Here is a 23139-nt window from a genome sequence, read left to right on the forward strand (position 1 = left end):
CCATGTGACAGGTACTGGCACTGTTGCTCACCACTTGCTGCAGGGAAATTCGACTCCCGTTGCATCGCAGCTTGATCCGTTTCAGGCTCTACGAGCCATGGGGTGTGTTACCATCTACTGATGATGTAGAAAAGTAAATATATAATCTTACAAGGACTACGTTTCTGATTTATGTTGGATTTTAAGAGAATGCGACGGCAGTGAATTATGCCAACAGATATTAATTAGCTCCTGCCATTTCAGAACACAGAGGGGGGTGGAACCATCTAAAGAGGCATTTATAATTCTGCTTTGTGCGTCTATAAAGTCAACGTTAGCAGCCATTGACAGCTGTTTTGAACAGAGCAAGAGTTAATTAATATTCATTCCCACAGTATATACATTGTTTTATTCTTTGGCCAGGAAAGCCAGCATTGCAATATTGAAATATGTTTGACATTTATTTCTCGAGGGAGAACATTGAAATTCAAAAGTGGACTGTCGAATGTCTGAGGAGAAAATGTTATGAAATCTGTTAAAAAACATCAACTACCCTATATAATTATATTTAGTTATGCTGCAACTCATAAAATCTGAAATGGATCAAGCGGCTGTGCAGTGGGAGTTATGTTTTCATCCCTGACCTATACAGAGACTCATCAACAAGACATTCCTGGCCTGATCTGCTTCCTCTTTGTAAACTTCCTCACCGTCGACTTTGAGAAATCCTATCAGAGTCTGTTTTTGATTAAGCATTTATTCAAGATGGAAAATATAAGTCTAAGCCAAACCTTCAGCACAGAATGGCAAAGAACATGTATAATAGGAAATGCAAACTGTAAGAAAAGGACGTGAAGTGAATGAAAGCACTTCTCTAATATATACACGATGAGTGGATCAAAAAGAATAAACATAAAATGGCACACACCTGTATTTCAGTACTTGCAGTTGAATAAAGTGATGGCAATCTGTGTCTATCAGATTGACCCTGGACTATATTCTCCAAGCTGCTGCTGTGCAAATATGAGCTCAGGGTCCAGTCAGTGAATCCGCGATGTGGGGAAGAGTGCCCGAGTCAAAGATCGCTGCGTGGCTCCTTCAGTGGATTAAGGCTCATGGAAACCGTCCGTGTTGACCAGTCACGTTTAGAGGGAGAGGCCTCCTGCCTGTGGTATGTGATTTTTTTCCTAATAAATGTGACTTTTGTGTATGTTTAGGTGAGAAACCGCACCAGTGCAGCATCTGCTGGCGTTCTTTTTCCTTGAAGGATTACCTAATAAAACACATGGTGACGCACACGGGGGTCCGGGCCTACCAGTGCAGCATCTGCAACAAGCGCTTCACCCAGAAGAGCTCCCTGAACGTCCACATGCGACTGCACCGCGGGGAGAAGTCCTATGAGTGCTACGTCTGCAAGAAAAAATTCTCCCACAAAACCCTGCTGGAGAGACACATGACCCTGCACAGCACTGGCAACGGGGGCGGGGTCACCGCCGTGGGCGGGGTCACGGGGGTGGGCGGGGCCGCAGGGGGCGGGGGCCCCGTGTCCATCCCAGTGCCTATCCCCGTGCCCGAGCCTGGAGCCGGGGTCGTGGCCGCGGCCATGCCCCTGACCGGAGGAGCCGGGGCGGGGGCCGGAGCCGGAGCCGGCGTGGGAGTGGGAGCCACCGCCGAGGTGGGCTGCCAGGAGGGGACCACCTACGTGTGCTCGGTCTGCCCAGCCAAGTTTGACCAAATCGAGCATTTCAACGACCACATGCGCATGCATGTCTCGGATGGATAAGTAAAAAAAAAAAAATTTTTTTTTTTTAAAGAAAACAAACTTAAAACTTCTATAGAATAAAAAAGAAAATGGCACTAGATTTTTTTCTTATTTTGGGGCATGAAGAGTATAGACACTGGCACATTAAGTTTCCCAGAGACGAGATACTTTTTTTTTTGGTATTCTTAAAGAAAACAAAGATGGTGGCCTTAAGGCTATGTAGTTTGCTAATGGTCCACTGGTTGGATCCTTACTACAGGCCTCTAAATGTATGCTTTCTTCTAATACTGGTTTATGTGTTGAACACTACAGAAAGGCCTACTATCTCTAAAAAGCAAACACACATGCATACAGAGAAATTTTAAAAAGTAGATGTTCCCATTAAGACCGTCTTGGACACTATGAGTGTCCATGCTAACTGTGGTATACAGGCCTCTTTTGAAAAGTACCTGGTTTGTACTTTGTTTTCATTCTGACATAATGGTGGTCACAAGTTTGCCTTTTATATATAGGATAAGAAAAGGAGAGTTATCATTATGACACTGGGTTATTATTTATTGTAACGGTTATGGAGGGATGAAAAAGCAGCTGTCGTTAGGTACAAGACAATTTCTTAATTGTGATAAAATGTTACTACTTAAGAATGGGTAAAGGAATGATATTTTTTTCTCCATGCGTTTTGATGGTTCAAGTAACGTTTACGAACCAGAGATTTGTTTTGTACAACAGTATTTGAGCAAACATTTAAGATTAAGGATTCTTTTTTCTTGTTTAATTTGCATACACTGCCACTAATACCTTAGAAGACTGTTAAGGCTGTTTGCCCTTTGACCTCTTCCAGTTAGAAAATGTGAGTTTAAAAAGAAACAGAAATGTTCTTGTTTTGGTTTATATTTTTATTATTTTGAAGTTTGTGGTTGTGACAGCATTAGACTTGTGTATGCTGCCTAGCATGCTGTCAGTTTTGATTGCTGCTCATTTTTACTTTCTTTGCTTCAGACTGTTATCAGCTGCTGTTTCCAATCAACATTTTTTTAATGATTATTATGATTTTTGAAAGGTTTACCAAGAATTGAGATCACATCTGTAGATTGGAATAGTTTAAAGATGCATAGTTTTTGGGACTTTATTTTCTCATTTGTCTCCTACCATGGCCTTGTACCTTGAAAATCTCTGTATGTTCTGTCAGCAAAATCATGAGACTGCCACTTCAGTGCCAACAGGTGGCTCAAACTGAAATGCACTACTTCTGATACTTTAGCACCACCTGGTGACTCAAACAGGAAGTCCATACTTTTTCTGACAGGAAATAACAGATGTTACACAAGACACAAGGAAAAAAAACCCAAAGTTTTCCAAGTCATTTGACTAATATTCTACGCTTGTAGAGGAATTTGAAACTATTACAGTACATTCCCAGGCCATAATAACCACACATATGGTGTGAGAAATGGATAGGGAGTAGGTAAAAGGGTTATGTTTCAGTGTCACAAGTAGCTCTGCTCTGATATTGGTGGCTGGTGTGTGTGAGAGAGACTTTGTCAGGCCAGGGAGTAGTTATACTGAGGTATACCACTGCCCGCACCTGTAGTCGAAAAGGTTTTGCTCATGATCCTTGAATCAGCTCACAGCTGTTATAGTGAATGGGGATAGAAAGACAGCAAACAGTGAGACTTGCTAGATTTAGTCTCATTTTATACAGTAATATAGTAGACTAAAAGTGATAATTTGCACATTTACTTCAAATGTCTGTGCTGAATTGTTTTACTCAAAAACCTGAAGTTCTATGGATTTTTCTAAGAGAATCTCTAAATATCTTTCTCAACACTCAAGAAGAGGACTGCATTATTTCCTTATTTCCATATACGTTGCACTGCTTAAACCAATAAGTGCACTACTGATACCAGAGTTATTGTAGTTATAGAGGACAAAAAAAGTTTTAGATGATACAAGGTTTAGGGGTCACTGTGTTAGAGAAGCCTTTTCTTTTTTCATTAATCAATGTTTTTTGCTTTTTATTAGTTCTGTTGCTATGTATTTACATGAGCAGTGTTCATGAGCAGGCATATTAATTTAAATCTGTACCGTTTTGTATATTTTTTATCTTTTAATTTATTCTTTTCAGCAGTGTATTCCCTCTAACAACAGTTGTTGCCGTGCACAGAAGAAAACAAATGTTGTATACAGTACGTAAAGAGATTTTTCATATATTCTTCACTCTGTTCTTGGAAACAAAACATCTTTATAAACAAAATTTGCTGATGCTTGTACGGTTATAACTGCTGTTTAAAACCATTCTTTCATAGTTGTATATTTTAGTACAATTTACTTTAGGCTTACAGTACTTGCTGGAAAATATTAATACATTTGTCAGAGCATGAACTTAGTGATCCTTTACGTTGTGGACAGGTTCCTCTGTACTGCTAGGCTTTTCTTCCAAAATGCAGTACAGGAGCAGAAATCCGACCCAGAACTCCACACTTTACTTCACTTTACTTTTGCCATGGGGCAGTGAGCATGTATTGTCCTAGATATTTTATTTTAAGGTTTCTGCACAGTTCTCTTATATACTCCCTGCTGAACTTTTGGTGTGGCTCTAAAGGATCAGGATAACAAAATCCCGATTGGATTAGAATCTTTTTCTTGCATGCTCAGCTGTAACTGTACTTCTTATGCAAAGGCTACCAGCCACAGTGTCAAGACATAGGAGGGTGGTGTGTTGAACATTGGTGACACTGAGTTATCGAGAAAGCAGGCAGCTTAAAATGGATATCTTAGAATGCAGAGAGAAAGCATTGACCAAGACGTTAAGCTTTGGAATCAGTTATCATTTTGAGACTTTGTGGCATTAACCCTGATTTAACCCTTTATTTGTTTTTTTTCAGTAGTGGCACTATACTGCATCACTAAACTGGAATTTTCAGTTGTCCCATGCTTGTTTTCACAAGGGTAACAAATAACTGCAAGGGCAATATAACTGTGATCCTCATTGCCTGGAGGAGCACAGAGTATCCTCTTTTCAAGAGTGGTCCAGTTTCAGAGGCAGAGGTTTTCTAGGGGACGCTCTGCTGCTCTCTTGCTACAGAGGCTGCCTTTTTCAGTACCGTACAGTAGCTGAGCTTCTGTCCAAAGTCCTACTTTGTCATGTATCATTCCTAGAGATGTGTGTTATCTCCCTGGCGCTTTATGTCATTAAGGTTGAAGCCACTGCAGTACCTGTTGAAACAGAGTGTCCATCACCACTTTCTTGGGACACCTAGGAGAGAGTAATCTTTTATGCAACCCTGACTGGAATTTATTTACCTTTCACCATATAAATCATTCGGTGCCTGCATAGTTCCAGCCTTCAGAGGTGAAGAGCTGCCACAGAACAGTAATTAATAAACAACAAGAAGGTTACAGGGTCAACAGGGAAAGACATCATATTGATTATTACTATTAGAGGTAAAAGGCCAAACTAGGCTGGAAGATACTGTATGAGGCTACAGTTTTGCGGTATGGGATTGCATTGGTGATTTTCACTTGCATAGAGAGACATATACTGTATATATTTCAAAAGCCACGCTAGGCAGGATGTTTTCAGTATTTGTCCACAATCAGCTTCTCTTTCAATTTTTTGGCTACGGTGATGACACCACACCACATAAGAGCTATCGTACCCTAACCAAAGTTGAACTACGCAGTGGTACTATTCCTCTAAGGAAACACAAAAAATAATAAAGCATATAGATGGAAAGAAAACCCTTATCAAACATGCAAAAGGTTCTCAGTGCAGTTTGAATGCAGAAACCTTTAAGAAGGGTATAAACGTGCCAAAGATATTACTTCTGCTTGGGTTTAACTTTTGATGCTGAAGAGCAGCTTCCTATGAACTGACATGATAGTTAAAGGCACATCCAGTGTCAACAATTGGAATCAAGTCAAAGCTTTTGGGGGAAATAAATCAGAATTTAACTCCAATCCAAATTTGAAAAAACGTAAATTGCACAGAAAACATCAAATGTCAGTATCCCTTTATGAAAAGCAACAAAAGAAAATTAATTTCAGCAAGTGGAACAATTTCTTAAAGGAAGACACCTTGGGGGGGGGGGGTGTAACAGCATTTTGTTTTCATTTTCACTGTTTCATCCCAATTAAATTTAAAACCGTTAAAAAGCAGGCTTAGCCGTTAAGAGAAACAAGGAGAATTCACATAACCACGTTACCCTCAGCAGCTGTTAAACTGACACTCTCGAAGTTTTGCCAATTATTTTGGGAATTAACGGGCAACATTTCTGTTTTTGTGCTCATCCTCATAAAACATAAAAAGGTTATGAAAGAGTTCTCAGAAACTACGACTGGCAGAGAGAGGATTTTGATCCATTCTTTTGTCTGAACCGGTGATAATTAACTGACACTGGACTCACTCCAGCCGTGCTTCAGCCCTGCCACAACACTCCTCTCAGTCACGTGTGCGAGACAATAGGAAGAAAAAGTAGTCAAACACTAAACATGTGTTGATTTCTGTTTGTAAGTCAACTTCCCTAATCAGAGGATTTTCACTTGCCTGCATTGCAGCCTGTAATGCCGTATCCTGAATCCTGTTTTAGAAATATTACATGTTAGTCATGTCCTTGATCCTGCAAGAGGGCTGCTAGGAACCTACAGTAAGGCCAGAAGCTCTTCACGCGTTGGTAGCACATTTGCTGTTGCATGTAGTTTTTCATGCCGAATTCCAGAGCAGGGGTCCCCAGTGATCTTCCTTTAAGCGCTGCATTTGGTTCTGGTTTTCATTCCATCTCTGCCCTTAACGACTTCATTGAAACAATTCAGAAGATAATAAGTCACCAGAGCTGTGATTCCCAGGTCTCAATCAGGTGCTAATTGCAGGATGCCTCCCGCAGGACCTGGCACTCGAGGATGAGGGTGGCCTGCTCCTGTTCGAGAACTTCCATTAGGATAACCAAAGAGAGCTTTACCTGTCTCTTTAAGCTTGGCCGAATTTAACCACTCTGAGTTTTCATACGGCATCCTTGTGCCTGTGTAGCTCATCCTGGAAAACCAATTAGTTCAAATCCCATAGAGCACAATTAATTCTTTATTTTAATTATCCCAAATCACTGTGGGCTCTGTAATAGTTTTTCTTCCCCACTTTGTGCACTTCTCCATGTTGCTAATCCTCCGTCCTAAAATCAAGATTCCAAAGGCCTTGCCAGCCACCACCAGAAACCTAGAGGGAGTGGGGGCCTTTCATTGCCTGCAGTTCACTTTACAAAGAGAGACACAAGAAAACAGTATTTAATTGCCTAATTAGAATTAATAATCACCATTGGATTACAGAATATCAAATGATAGTGGTGTACAGTATTGGCAAAATCATGTTTGTTGCACAAAATAATCTTCAACATAGAGAATTGCAAATAAAGGTGATGTAACAGCATGTAATTATATGACAGAAAGCTTAAAAGACCCATTGACATTTTTAATATTGTGTTGCATAGATAAATTGTCAGCAGGATTCCAGGCAGAGCCAATTGTGTTGTTTGCTGGATTCTGGGTCTCACCATCACAAAGTGAACTTGTACTGATTTGTTACTAATTTTGTCTTTTCATAAGAGGGTATTGATAATATTGTACCAAATTAATACCTCTTGGGGTTTTTTATGCGTGATTTGATCTTAAGGAAAATGCGAGACATTCACATAGCTTGTGCTGCAGTTTTTGGGGGGCTCTGTGGTGAGGTTTGTTTCTGTCACATCTCCATCTTAGTAGTCAGCCTTAGCAGAAGACAAGGTGCTGTCTTGCAGGTCACATGAGGGAGCTTGATCTGTGATGACAGCGGTGCAGTTGCAGTCTATATGTGCTTCTCCTTTGTGCTTTTTTTAAATAGGCATTCTCAACATAGTCACAAGCTATTTCTGAAGCTGAGTATAATCAAACACCCACAGTCTCTTCAGTACTATCCTGTATGTATAATTTATATTTCTGTTTTACCATAGCTCCAGTGTATACAAGAGCCTGTGAAGGAACAGAATTGGAGTGTAGTGATTTTTCAAAGTGAAGCACATTGTGTATTTATTGCTCTTGCTCTGAATCATTTCTCTCTAAAACTGCTTGGCATTGTTTTCATTAGCTCAGCAAAAGTTGTTTCAGTCCAATCTCATTAGTTTTTCTGTACTGTATATATTTTCCTTTCGTAAAATAGCTGCCTTATGATTTATCTGGGGTTTGCAAAACTAGATGTGTAAGTGGCACTAAACTGAGTTCCACCGGATGCAAGGGTCTTGTGCTTAAGGCTCATCTCTAACTTTCACCTGACTTTATAGGGCAGTACATAGCTCAAGACTACACGTGAAGGAGAGAGCCAGAGGAGAGCTTTGCTGAGAGGCTTGATCTTTGCAGTGACACTCTTGCAACAGTGGAGCTGTGTGGAGCTGTGCATCTTCTTTTTCACATTACCAGATCAGAGCAGAGTTCACCATGTCGCTAATGTGTCCGAAGATCAGAGCACGACCTGATCTGTGGCCATGCTGATCCTTCCTGCTGCTCTTTGCTGCAGCCCTGAGAACGGCAGGGCAGGAAGATGCATCGGATTCAATTAAATCTCCCTCGGTTTCCGTAGCCCTTGAAGCACATGCTAGAGCACAGCTTGGACACAGATACTGTTACTATAAAGCATCCAGTTTTATATCAGCAGTTGCTTCTCCTATTCCTTCAGTACTTTTGTGAATTTAGCTTGCAACCCTGTCTGCTTCTGATATTTTAACCATGACATTAACTTGGCATGCATAATTTTATTCACTTACACTATACAACTTATGTACAGACTTCAGAATTTCATTAATCACGTATGCATTTTGTGTTCTGCATTGAAGCCACTTGCTTCTGGGTTTTTATTCTGGTTTTAGTTTTTCTTACAGTTACTACAACCTTCTTTTCAGTCTGTCCAAACATTGGCGTGTAGTGAGTACGAGACATGGATGTTTTCTGAGTCTGTACAGTCCTCTTCTGGGTATGATCTGCTTTTTCTCTTCTGAGTTTCCGTATCTGAAGAACCTACAGTACCAAGAGCACTTGAGCTCTTGGTGCATCGTGGAAATAAATTCTATAAGAAGTGGAAGTGGGGTGATCCTGAACTATTCTGCGTTAAAAGAAACATAAGACTTGTCAGTACTGTTCTCGGTGCAGAAGCTAAGGGAAGACGTCAGAGGGAATAATGTGTGGTGCCTTTCAGAATGGAATGTTTCGTGTGCTGGAGACTGAAATCCTGTTTTTGGCAAAGTCAGATTCATCCTTAAATAACCAGACGGTGCTAAGTAAAATGTTAAATACAGTCACAAAGCCATAATAGGAAAATCTTGAGGCTTCTACCCAGCAGCGTGCTTAACTCTGGCACCTCAGATCAAATGGGAAAAGAGAAGAATTCTGAGTTTCAAAATAATTGTTAAAGAAATGGCCAGAGGCTAACATCTACTACAAGAATTCTATTTTATGTGCTGAAAGTACAGCACATAGTGTGATATTATAATATCCCAGACGTCTCGAAATACAAACAGAAATCACAGTTGCTTGTGCTAAGATTGTTTTGAGGCATGGCTGAGAAGCAAGCCCTAGTTAGACTTGCATTTCTGCCTAGCTTTCTGTTTCGACCGAAAGTTAATCTTTATTAAAACAGTTTTGTAATATCTTTGTCTGGTCTAGGGCCATATTCTGTACTTTTTTTTGCCTCCTCAGTACACATTTTAGCATTTTGTTTTCAATACTGCATTTAGCCTTTGCTTCAGTAATACAGGAATTCATAGTTATCCAATAAAGAATTAAAAATACAGAAAGTTTTGAGGAGAGTACAGTTTATAACAGGCAATGGTACTAGTGCTCTTTCAACCATCTCAGATTTTTTATCTAGAGAACAGAATCGGAGAGGGATTTATTTTGTTTTTTTATACTTGTATGACAATCTTTTTCTGTACTTTCAAATGCAAATCTTTTTAAATGTCTTGTATGAAGTAGATTTTGAACACAAATGCAGAAGATTGAATTTTCATTATTTTCTGAAAGGTTTTCTGTTCTCTGTAGTGAAAAAGGTGGTTGAAAGTTTCTCATTTCACACACTTAAAGTGTAGTACTGGAGGGTACTGGAGACATGCCTATTAAGTGCCTACTTCTGAACTGCATCTTTACAGAAATATGGTGATGTATGTTTATCCAGAGCAGTCATTTTGCAAAAGTATCATCATTTTTAACATGCAGTTTAAACGTGTGATGTAATGTACAGTATAACTTTAAAAAGTGTTGGCAACTTTTGATTTATTTTTTTAAATGTCATAGGGATAGGATTAACTTTGCTAATCTTCAGTTCATACAAATTTAAAACTCTTAAATACTCAAGAGGTCTCTTTTTTATATGTATACAGATTAAATAAAAATACAACAATCATAAAACTCACTTAGCTAAATCAAATAAACAATAATTAGCATGTTTAGTATCAATACATTTTTGGTATTTAAAGGTTTTCACAGTTTTAAAAGGACAATGTTTGTTTCTTTGTGTTTTATTTCATGCAGTTAGAAAAGTCACAGTTAGCTTTCCTTTCTGAAAGTCATATCTTTGAAATATTGAGCGTGAGCTTGTTTTAAAACCCTTCCCTGGTGGTTTGGAGAGTGTTTTTGCTGGGGGCCAGGGCATCCTTGTTATCTTCTAGTAATCCCACGATCCTAAAACATACCAGCGCCTCATTCCTCACAAAGCCCGCTGCCCTCTCTGTGGGTGTGTTTGCTTGCGATCCTAATGTACCATGTGCGTGTCTTACAAGTAATGTTTGAATTTAGTGTATTAAGAATTTTAGATGAATTACCCAAGACTCCCTATAAATTAAGATTCCTCTTTAGTAGTCGCTTATAGAGGCTACAGTCCATAGACAAGGTGTACAATTGGTGAGCAGGTAGCCGTTCTTTAACCCAGATAAAAGTCTAATGGCTCATTCTTTTTTAATTTCATTTTTCCTGACTAAATAGATGTTAGTCTGTAGCTGGAATTTTATCCAACAGAGGTGAATAGAGTCCATTCAGATGTGACAAACAGTGAATACAGTGTTACAGAGATTCTGAAAGCTCGTTGAGCATGGTACATAAAAAGGGTTCTGGTCTTCAGCTCATTATGGATCACAGGATTTTAAACTCTTTTCATAAGCTATCAGACACAACTGTCAGTTTGAGCATCTTTTTATCAACCGGGGATGAGTTTCCTTATTTATAGCAATCATTCATGGATCTGTGCCCCTGATGTCATTAGGCCAGATTTTAATATATTGCTTAAGGGCCATTACATGTTTAAAACATGAGCTCTTCAAACTGTGTTTCAAAAGTACACATTATTCTCTATATCTCACCCATCTACCTAATGTATTTGCATAATGACATTAAGTATTTTACCTACAGGTTCTTACAACAACACTTGCTCACATTTTCAGAGCTCTGATACCCATAATAACCCCAGTCGTCTGTAAGATGTAGGCATCTGGTTTGATAAGTTGCCAGAAAAGTGTACAATTCTTCAGCGCACTCAATCTCAATATTGAGAGGTTATGGCTCTTGGCTGTCTAATGTGGATAAGAGCACCATTTAAGTCTACAACCCAAGTTTTGACTTTAGTTTAAATCTAATTAAGTTGTAATTGTTTGGCTGTGATGTTCCTTAATTGAACTTTATAGCATGTACAAAAGATTTTGGTTTTGCAAATTGAAGCAACAGCACTGATTCAGATCAGTATTAATAGCTACTGTAGAGGCTGTGCCCAGGCAGGGAGGAAAGATGTACAAAAGATGTTATGGTGTCCTGGGACATGCGTACATAGCAGGAGCTGGACTTTAACAAAGAAATTGCTGAAAAATGCAATAGAAAAGCTTTTTTCTATTACGCTAAAAATGTATCAGCTCTTGTCTTCAACCTCTCATTCCATTTTTTCCAAAAATAAAACCAAGACAGGCATTGCTGGTTGTTAAAAGGAATATGTCTGGAATGACCTTCAATAGGAGCTGTTATAAAATAAAAGGTACAATATATTTTATTCATACACTAGAAACTGGAATTACTATTAAAATATTTCTTTCTTTTACAAAGGTAATATGACAAATATGTTAAATCATATACACCCAAAGCTTTTTCTTCTTTCAAAATGCTTTGTTACCTTGCTGTCAGTAGACCAGTGGAAGTGGTACAGGAATGTTTTGTATGGGTACACTAAAGTGAAAGCTTATTAAATATGTTACTTCCTTGGTCTGCTAGCAACAGTGTTACACCTTGAAAATACTTTATTGGCTCAATGCAGTTCCATCAACTTCATCACCACCAGATTGTTCTTCAACATTTTTAAATTTGGAAACCCACAGGAATGGGCCTGTGAAACCTTTTTTTTTCTCTAGCAAAATAAGCTCTGATCCAAACAACGGGTGAGATTGTCAGTGTTAAATTTTGGCTGGTATTAACCAACCTAAAGCTCCCAGAACATTACCCAATTCAGATAATGCTGTGCTCGGATGAATTGGATCTTTAGGCACTTAACAAGAGTTTATTTTGTGTGTGGTCTTAGCTGTCATAGAAGGAAGAGTGGAGGAGAGCATAGTACATAAACTTAAATCCAAAGAAAGAAGTTTAATCTATCTACTCGCTTATTGAAAGTGAATCTGTGTGATCAACTTTAATACGCAGTACTTTATTGCATTGTGTATAATCTGTCTTTTTAAAGCAGGCTATGGCCAGCTAAATTCAGGCATGCTGCTTAAGTTAACCTGTGTAATCCATTGGAAGGCCCTTAGACATAATTCAAACATCACTGCTACTGTATGTTGCATTGTGCTCTTCCACAAGGGCCATTATGTTTCAGGTCTCCCATAGTTATTGGCCTACTCTCTCTGTGGTAGAACTGAAGGGATGAGCACGGTTTAAAAATCTTCCATCATGATCTGAGTGCTGGAGTGATCCGTCCACCTAGGTCTCAAGCGCTAGTACATGCCACCATTTCTTAAGAAGCTGCTGATCACATGGGCAAGCTTCTTAAGTTCTGTGTTTCTCACCTTTTCATTATTTTCCAGAACATGTTCTGTGGGAATCTGAAACTAAGCTCTGCTCCTGGTTTGTGTTGTAGAGGCATGGTCTGGAATGGATGAAATAAGGACATGCTGCAGCATACTGTTGAGCTGGAGAAAGAAAGCTGTTTGGGCCAAAAAATCATTAAACATCAGATTCATAAATATTTGATATAGTTCCAGGAGCACATATTTTAACATGTGTCCTGTGTATTTTATAAATGTGCTTTTTTCCAACAAACAACATCAAACGAAATAACATGATTTTGGAATTCCCGATAAATGTTCTTTGTAGGTTTTTTTCTGGTTATCTGAATTTTCTGTCTTCACTGTGATTTTAATTTGCATAGGTTTATCACTTGTGAGTGTGTAGATACACAGTAATCATCACAGCTGTTCCCATCAGGGACATACAACTTAATTAAGCTTTAATTAGTGAAATATCCATCTAACTGTGATGCACAATAGCTATAAAACTTTCAGATAATTTTCCTGAACTCATAACTCAAACCATAAATCACAGCCACTCAATCAATAAAGCAAATAAATTGCCAAAAATAACCTTCCACTAAGTATTCTGAACTGGCATTTTGCTGTCATTTAAGAGCAGCATAATCTTTTAGAGGCCGTATCATCACAAAAATAATGTCCATTTAGTTTTTATCCATTCTCACTACGATGAGGCTCATAATGGGATTTGCAAGTCTTGCCCAGTTTGGGCTTTCCACATGCTCCAGTTCTCAGTCCCTCCCCTTGCATTTCATGGGAATATAAGTTACAGGGTTCATCTTAAACAATATCGCTTTTTTCTGCAAGAAAGTCTTTTATCTGGAGTTTCTTTCATGAAAACTGAAAACAAATTCCAGCTTACAGCAGTTAAGAGATGCGTATGATCACTTTATGAAAGGTTGGAATTTCTATAATTTTAAACTGTTAGGGTTTTGGGCTATAATATATAAATGGGCTTCTTTTTGTGGCTTCTTTTTAAACAACTTAGTGGGATCAATGTCGGCCTTAAGAAATTAGACAGCAAGGGGAGCAGGCAGAACCAGTGTCTTAATATCATAAGAACATAAGATAAGTTACAAACGTGAGGTGGCCATGTAGTTAACTGCTCATTGATCCCAGGATCTCCCCCAGCTGTTTCTCGACAGCAGCCAGGGCACCAGCTTCAACATCAGGGCTCGCAAACTTGTTCCACACACCCATCACCCTTTTTTGGGTAAAAAAGTGCCTCCAGTTCTTGGTTTGAAATTCACTTCCATGTAGTTTCCACTTGTGCCCTCCAGTTTGTGTTTCGCTGTTCACAATACATCTAAAGATAAGTACAGCAGTTGCCTTCACATCCGGCAGGATTGCCAAACCATTTGTCAATTGATTATGAAGGTCCATCACCACACTTCAGTTACTCAGCAGGTAAGCACTGTGAACAAAAAAAACCTTAACTGCAATATTAGAAATTAAATGAAATATAGATTTCATTTTAAAGACAATTTCCACAGTCCCAACTTTTTTTTTCTCCTTTCAAATCAACTGAGAGAAACTATTGTGTAGGGTCCACAGTATTGTTAAAGAACACAGACCCCTGGTCAACCAATATCTTCATGACCCTGAAAGTGTGAAACAGATCTGTAGAAAAATATGTTATTCCTGTATTTAGAACTTTTAACGGCTATACAAACTGCAGCAGTAAACCAACAGAGAATGCCAGCATGTTCAAAGGTTAGGCTGTAAGAAATTGCAATTTGTTACATGGCAAACAGCAAATGTAAGACTCAACTTTTTTATCATTTGGATGTTCGGTTTGTTTCCCTTTTAATCTAGTCTCTAACTCTTGTCCAAGGCTGTGGGAGGTGACATGACAAACAGCAAGGAGTCAGGGAAAAGAGGGGGTGGCCCTGAGTAACTGGAATTATTCGTTTCTGAAGGACATTGATGCGTCAGGAAAGAAACTAACGCTGAGCCACGTTTCGATTATTCTTTTACAGGTCAGCCTTCGGCTTCCCATCCAGATGTGTTCTGGCATTTAGAATCATGATAACTGAAATACCTAGCCTGGTCCACTCACATCCATCCTAAGAGTCAAGCTCCACAATTGATGATGATTTAAAAATTGACAGCGACAGGACAAACAAGATTGAGCAATTTGTGTCGTTTTTTCAGAATTTAATGGTGCAATCACAATTTATTAAATGCCAAAAACTATCACAAAAAGCTGTGAGTGCCTGGTAGCTTTTCAGATTTTTTAAACTGAAGTTGATTTGAAACACGTACTGGGCTATACCCATTGAGTATTAGTAAGTGGAAGTCTGTTCACATTATCTTTGTGTATCAATATTGCCTTCATTGTTTAAATTTTGAATTGAAAGGAGTTCATTCACAATAAAATTGTTTGATGGGTCAGTGTTGCAGCCTGTACAAACCACGGTGCTCTGCAACACCTTAAAAAAGCCATTATTTTCACATGAACATACTTTATATGAAAATGGACTCCATAGTAATATATTTCCCTTGTTGAGAGATACATTCCCAGGAAATTCCATTTGATGTTTTAGTATCAAATCTTTCACCTAACATATACATAAAGTACAGGTAGCATTTTTTACAGGCACAATTTATATTTGCAAATATTCAAAGGTGTATTAACAGTTTTATGTCCAAATGCTAAAATATCTCATCAGTCATTCGAGCTGAAAGATGACGATGTTCTGCTTCCTGTCATTCTGAATTCTTTAACACTGAAGCGAAGTTAAAAGTCTTGTTTTTACAGTAAGAAAATAACACCAGTCTAGGTGATCTGCTGACGTGCTGTCAAGCCTGTAATGTTATTTCAAGTTGTGATAAGTGTACCTTACCTGATTTTGTTTCTGGTGTTTTCTGTATTACAACAGAATGCCTAGAGTTTTGGTGTTCTCTTTCCTATTTTCTGTGGGGGGGTTTTTTGTCGTTGCTTTTTTCTCTGGCATTTGGTGGGTAGAATCCCTGCAATAACAAGCTGCCTAGAGGACTTCTTCTACTTTTGTACTGCACTGATAAGAGCAGGGGCACCTGCAGTGCTGCTGGTTTCGCTCACTGTGGGGAGAGAAGTGAGGGGGGCAGGGTAACGTCCAGTCTTGCGAAAAGTCAGCTTCCTGTTTCAAACAAATCTTCTTGGATTCAGTAGGAAGAGCACTCAACCTGGAGAGAAAGATGTGTTGGTGCAAAGTGAATTCACACTTGCCCGTGGTGCAACTATGGGAATTGAATGTTGCAGAAATACAGCTGTGTTCAGAAACAGTGAGGGGTCTTTGATGAAACACTAAATTTTTTCATGTTTCTTCTTCTCCTCCCTGCGGTGGAGACTTCTCCTCTCTTGAGACAAGTATGGCCATAATGAATTTTTAGCATTACAAGAGCAGCACTTACAAACTGTCTGCTGAGGAAGCACTCTGTGACCCAAAGATGAAGACATCATTTTGCCTGCTTGTCTTGGCTTTCCTTTGGCCAAATCCTCTGTCTATTGGGAACGGCTTTGTGTTGTATCTGCATGCTGTTGCCACAGTCCAGTATACAACACTGTAAATAAACTCACTGGACTATTAACACTTAAAATCCCCCTACAGAAATACAATATATGCGAATATCATCTTGTACAAAATGTATAGGTTAGGAGGCGCTTGACTAAAAAGCATAATTTATTATTTCCACTTAGTGTCAGTAATTTCAGTTTCATTAATGCTCGAAGTTGTCCAAAACAAAACCGGTTTATGTCCATAGAACCTACAGAGGCTAGAACTGCTGAAGACCCCCACATGAAGTTCTCCGCTCAACCTAAACACTATTAGAACACTGTAGTTTCATACTTGTGTTTATTCAACTACTGTAGACCAAATTACTATTTCTTTAAAAATGAAAAATATTTTTAACCATGCATATTATCAGTAAAAGAGTATAGTGTGTTATAACGTTTAGAGGATTGTAAATGTAGCAGAATTATTTGTTACTCTGCCTAAGGTTGATTTTAAATTAGTGATTCTTTGAATAACCATTTCCCCCTTTTTTTAGTTCCCAAACAAGCTTTGCACATTATGTTTACCTTTGCAGATGCTGTTGTTGTGTAAAATATGTTCTATGTGTTTTGTTTTCCTCTTTGTTTGTTTTTTTTATGGCAGTGTTTAGCGGTAGTGGTAGCTTTTCGAAGTGGTTTCTTGTTCTTCGTGCAAATGGAGCGCACTGGATAGGCAGGCCATCTCCCAAATAGACCTGCGATGTGCAATTGTTTTATCGTGCTGAATCTTGTTCTGTGTTCCCTTCCTGCCAAAAGCCCCCGTTATGAAATTCCCACAGCGTTCCCCGGGTAGTTTAATGAAGAAGGTCCAGCTCGTTATTGAACTTTGCTCGTATTCCTCGCTGTTGTTTCTCTCTGCTCCTCCTGTCTGTTGTGGTTGCACAGGCATGTCAGTTGGCTTAGGCAATGTGTTACTGTTTTGTGTTCTTTCATAGGGAGGAAGAGACAATGACAACCACACACACAAAAGTACTTTATTAACCTGGACTTTATCAATCCACGTTCAGATCCAAAATGGAGATTACATGTAGCCAAAATCCTGGCCTCACTTCAGCCACGATGCTATAGTTACGTTACTGCTAAATGATCATTTGTATTGGAAAAAAAACAGTACCCTATTTATTAATAGAATTATCAGATTTTTTCCTGATGCCTAACAAAAATGTAATCTAGCATTGCTACAGTGTTTCACTAAAAGAGCAGCTTAACATCAAAATTAATATATGTATATATTTTGGTGGCATTGCTTTGTGTCAGCATTGCAACTCTAAGGACCAAATTCCCTATTTCTAGATAGCACAAGTGTTTTCTGTAGGTAGTGTATTTTTTTTAACTTTAGGTGCTTTCATTAGAAACAAACCAGAGATTTTCCTCATATCAAAAGGCGGAATGTAACAGTATTTAAGATTTTAGATGTACAATAAAGATTATTTAGCTTTATGGTGAGGAGCAAACTTCAGCTTGCTCTGACATTTTGTCTTTTGAGCTGGCTGCTTCACAGAATATATCCGTGAAAATGTTTTATTTTGGGGGGGTTTATTTGAACAGAAATGGCTTTTAGTGTATGTCCCAAGGATATTAACTTATCTGGAATATTTAAGTGTTAATGTACGTTTGACAGTTTAAGTTCCTGTTCTCTAGAACCACTCCCTGACATTCAGTTACCTGAGAGAAAGAGACACCTTTCATTATCACCGTCTCCTACGTTTAACAGAATCAATTCCTAACATGACGAAACATATTCCAGGGTTCCTTCTACAGAATCCAATAGTAACAGAAGTTATTTTTCCATTGTTTCTTTCTAAGGATTTCTTCTTTATTTCCACATCTTCCATATTTAATGCACAAAATGCCCTTTTTTCAAGTTATTTTATATTGTTTCATTTTATTTCATGACAAAATTGATTTTGCTATCTGGTTTCAATTGGCATACGATTTTATAGATTAATACTGATAAAAATGATTGTTGGAAATTGAGTTGTTTTGGTGAAGGTATTTAAGATAAAACCAAGTTTGCCCTTATGGATATGCTGCAGTAATGTTTTCAACTCTAATTCTTCATGTGTGTTCTAAGTTGGTTTTATTGTCTTTTTTTTAATAATTATTAATGTTACAAGAGATAAAACGTTTGTAATGTAATGACTGCTGTTTTGAGATAGGTAATAAGGGGATTTTTTTATACAAGGGCGTTTTATACTCTGACTTGTCAAAGACACTGGACTGTGAGCGTGTTTCTGATATGTAGAGGTTAAGGACTATTGTAGGAGTACTAAAACCAAGCAGCGCGAAATTTGGTCTTTTATACTTATTTCTCCAAGTGGACAGTTATGAATCTCTGAGACTTGTAGTGCATCCATTTGTAAGGACAGTGCAAAGCAGTAGCACTTTAAATTGATTCATGCAATCCCTAATTCAATTTGTTAAAGAAAAAACATTAAGAATCTTTAATTGTTCAAAATCATTTTTTGTGATCTAAATGAAGGCCTCCTTCAAAATTGATGTAACTACAAGACTCTCCTTTTTACCAAAAAAAATTAAGAAACCAATTGCCATTTACACAAAGTGATTGGGTGCAAGATATTTTAATTATTGTTTTAATAAGTCTGTAAGTTTCATAAATTAGTCACAATCTTACAATGGGTAAGAGATCATTAGGCTTAAAATCTCTGCAGAATTACTTCATCACTGTCCTGAACAATAGACAGTTTTCTTTTTCTTTCATGGTATTAAATACTAAAAGGGAAACCACTCAATTGCAGTCAAATAATCAAGGAGCAGAAAAACAAGAAGAAAACTTGATATTTTGCATTACCACTATGATGACATCCTTCCTTCCAGCTGAACGTTGCCATTGAGCTCTGACATAACCTCCATTTTGTAGAGTGAAAAAAGGGGTTGTGTTCGCTCCAGAGCTGATTTCCACTTCTCAAAACAGGAAAGATATTTGCACTAATATTAACTTGGGTTTTATGGATCAATAGCAATATATACAACTTTAAAATATACACATACTTTAAAAAAAAGACACGAAACAAGAAGAAAGCTGTCTGTACTCGGTAAACGCGGTGTGAACGGGGTGTTGCGGATGGATTTCTCCTGGGAGCAAATGTGCTTTAGACTGCCACAACACCGACTCTTTAACTCGCAAGAATCGGTGGAAGATCTTTTGTCAGCTCAGGCAGGTTCCCAATCAGCCTTTGTCAGCTTGCCTGCCATTGCAAGTGAATTTGACCGAATGTGTCTGGGGTTAGTGGGTCCTGGGCTCATTCCTCAAATTGCGATCTCCTTTTTTTTTCTGTGTTTCCTCTGGTGACAACTTCAGGCTTCGAGAATCAAGACTCTTTGCGGCGCCAGGAGAACGAAAAGTTCTCCGAAACGCGGAAGACTCGATTTTTACACACAAAAATAAATTGGGCATCGAAGGAAGGACAGCTCATTCAATTACTCCCCTCTCCCACTCCTCCTACATCAATGTTTAATCACGCAAAGGATGAGCCAACCATAAATCCATACTTTTAAGGAGAGAAGGAGGTCACGGGAGTGGGGATCGCTTGGCTTTTTGCTACCATCCCTGCGGTCGCGATCATCTTCATGCAGTGCTTCTGAATTTGTCACTTCTTAGAGGAGACACGGGTTTGTGCCTTCTGATAATTTCTTGCTAAGGTTGTTGAACGGTCACAAACACACAATTCCACTGCGACGTGCGAGCCACCTCACGCAGGGGCGGGTGGCGCCGCAGCCAGGTGCCAGGTGCGGTGCGCTGCTTCCTGAGCAAAGCGCGTCCTGGCGACAGAGGGCACTTGAAAGACTTGTCGGCGTGTGCGCGCTCCCGTCCGCTCCACCCCGGCGCGTGCCGTGGATGCCCTGCCTGACCTTCTGACCTCGGCGGGGGATCCACGGGAGTCGCGCGGCTCGATTCCGCGCTGCTTTTAAGGTTTAAGGATCCTCCAATCTCTCTCACAATCCACGGGTGTGCAGTGATACGTTCCACGAAAAAACAACAACAACAACAACAAAAAAAACCCCCATCCAATTCGATTGCAAAAAAAATAATAATAAAAATACATCGATTTTCATAATTCCGCGTACCATGATGGAGCTTTTGTGGTCTAAATAAAAACACAAAAAAGGACTAGCTTATTTTCCCTTTCTTTCCTCTTTTTTGACAGTAGAAATAAAAAACTATGGAAGATGTACGAGGTCGCCTTGAGACTATTGGCCAGGTTTTTTGTTTGTTTTTTTTTCCCCATCCGTTTGTTTCTTTGTAAGTTTTTCTTTAAAGAAGACAAAGAAAACAAACTTTAAAAAAAGGCATAAAAGCTATACGTGAGACTTCAAATGCACCTTATACGTGCTGATCTGAATGGAAAGATTGGCACTCTAATCTCTTTCTCATTTAGCACCTTACGATGCGGTATGTTTTCAGTCTACTGTCTTTAAGTTGCTGTCCAACATTATGCCTGTGTTTCGCTACACTGCCTTGCATATTATTTCCGAAGAAACCTTTATCTATTTTAAAAAAATATTTAAAGGGATGTGCCAAAGTTTTTGAGGCGATCTCCGTTTTTTTTTCATTTTGTTCCTCCCCTCTGCTTTTAGTTATTACAATGGTATGTCATTTTATATGATCTATAATGTACACCTTTCTTTCAAGTGCTTTAAAAACGAAAAACAACAAAAAAAATACCAGTTTTATTTTAGCAGACAGTATCCTAACTTGCCATTCACAGTTAGCCCTGTATTTTCACGTATATTTACCTGTGCTGTGTATTTGTTATTATAAAGAAAATAGCCGTAATGCTTCATTATGTTACATATTATTGTGACTTTTTTCAAAATACTGTGAAGACTTATCTTGCATATACTTTATACAGAAGTATTAAGCCTTAATACAAAAGACTAAAAAAAAAAACTTTGTGTGGAAGAATAAACTGATTGTTGCTAAGTAAGGATGAAGATTTTTTTGTAAATGTTACCAGCACTTTTTTTTGTAAGTTTCACTTTCTGAGGTATTGTACAAGTTCACGCTGTTTGTGAAGTTTGAATATGAAGGAATAAAAACTCTAGTACTTTCCTGTACTTTACTGAATGGCACAGTTTTGTGTTTTCATTTTAATGAAGTTTTTCAAACTTTTGAGCATCTAATGAATTTTGGAGGAATTCGTCTTACTTCTGCACCTAAAACAGATTTTCCTTTTAAACGTATGGATCCATCTGCAATCCAGTTTTCTTAAACTGTTCACTAATTCTACATTACCACACGAATTATATCAAACAACCTAAAATATTTATGGCAAAACTGGCATTAAAAATTTAAAAACAGAACAGAAGAGGCAGTACACACAGTTGTATATGTGCAGATCACATAGTAATATATGTACAGTGCACACACAGTACACACAGTAGTGGAAAGAAGAGATATCAGGCAATGACAAAAACAGGCTGCAGACACTTCAGTTACCGTCAAGCCTTCTCCTTAACAGGAGATCAGATTTGGACAAATGGATATAATGTACTGTTTTACTCAAAGAGGCACAACCGTCAGTCAGCAACGCTAACCTACACAGACACTCGCCGTCCGCTCTCCTCTGATGAATATAAATAATGTGGTAGGGGGTACATGAAGCTGATGTTTTTACACTTTTACTTCTTAGTGAAATTAACTATAAAAATTGCCCCAGGGGAGCTATGGCCCTCTGGTAATCCTCCTGTAATTTATACATTTAAATACTTATAACTTCATATTGACTTCATATATCATTAAACTCTTCCCTTAAGAACTCCTTAACATTTCCTTTGATGTTTTATTGATTTTTTTGAAGCACAGTGTGCTGGAGTTATTGAAGTGGCTCCTCCATGAATCCGAAGCTGAAAGCGTTATTGATAGCCATTAAGTGCTGTGCTGAAACACAAGAGCGGTGCGCTCATTCCAGCCTAACAGCCAAAGAAATGGTGCGAAGCTGTGAGGTAATGAAAAAGGAGCTGAGAAATCTTTGAAGGCACTGACACTGACACAGCCACGAGGTCTTTCACAAAACCTGTGGCCACCTGACTCCTGTCCTCCCTCCACTCTCCACCTCGCCTGGGGTGGGTTACAGGGGGCGCTCGGACGTGATCCCACAGGTGTCGGTTTCTCACCTGGGGCTCCTCAGCCGAGCACAGGCACCCCCTGCCTGAACCTGCGGTTCCTCCTGTGCTGAGCAAGATTACTATTGTAACCACGCATCATCCGTAGGCCATGTAGAACATCCACACACTCAGTTGGGTTTGTTCATGGAAAGGTGCAGTGGGGCTATGATGTATGCATACAGGACTTGCTCAGCCACAGGAGCAACGGGCAATTCAAAGTACCAGCTGGAACCTTTCCCATTTATATAGACAAGCAATTACAAAAAAGAGCACAAAAAGGAATAGTTAACATATTTGTGCAGTAAAGCGTAAAGCAAAGATATCGCAGGACAAAGACAGCTTATTTACACCTCCAGACATCCACTCCCTACTAGTCCTTGAACATTATTTTTAGGTCCAGTGCAATTTCAGTGCCGCATAACCTTATCTATTGCTCCTGTTACTTCTCAGGCAGTTTTTCTGCCCAGACAGCTAAGAGCTACAATGTGCTCTTAACCCTTTCCTTCAGCTAAGACTAATCTGTCTCACAATGACAATGGTCTAAAGCATTGACCACCATTGAAGTGTTTTTTGGAGACACTGGATCATTGCTCACTTCTTTGTAAAAGCCTGGACTCTCAGCCCACTCTAATGAATGAATGTCTTAGAAGAAGAAAAAA

General features: G+C 38.8%; 1 protein-coding gene across 7 annotated transcripts in view; it reads left to right on the forward strand.

The window, feature by feature from the left end:
• Positions 1-21440, forward strand: part of zbtb20 (zinc finger and BTB domain containing 20) — a 151561-nt gene extending 130121 nt beyond the window's left edge. For all 7 annotated transcript variants that reach the window (XM_088920148.1, XM_088920149.1, XM_088920150.1 and 4 more), the window contains one exon: positions 1197-21440. In XM_088920148.1, the coding sequence (XP_088776274.1) occupies positions 1197-1762 (566 nt within the window). In that variant the 3' untranslated portion in view covers positions 1763-21440. The remainder of the gene's footprint in view (positions 1-1196) is intronic.
• The last annotated feature ends 1699 nt before the right edge of the window (positions 21441-23139 follow it).

The sequence above is a fragment of the Atractosteus spatula genome, chromosome 7, assembly GCF_055471065.1.
Source record: "Atractosteus spatula isolate fAtrSpa1 chromosome 7, fAtrSpa1.hap1, whole genome shotgun sequence".
Lineage (NCBI taxonomy): Eukaryota > Metazoa > Chordata > Actinopteri > Semionotiformes > Lepisosteidae > Atractosteus > Atractosteus spatula.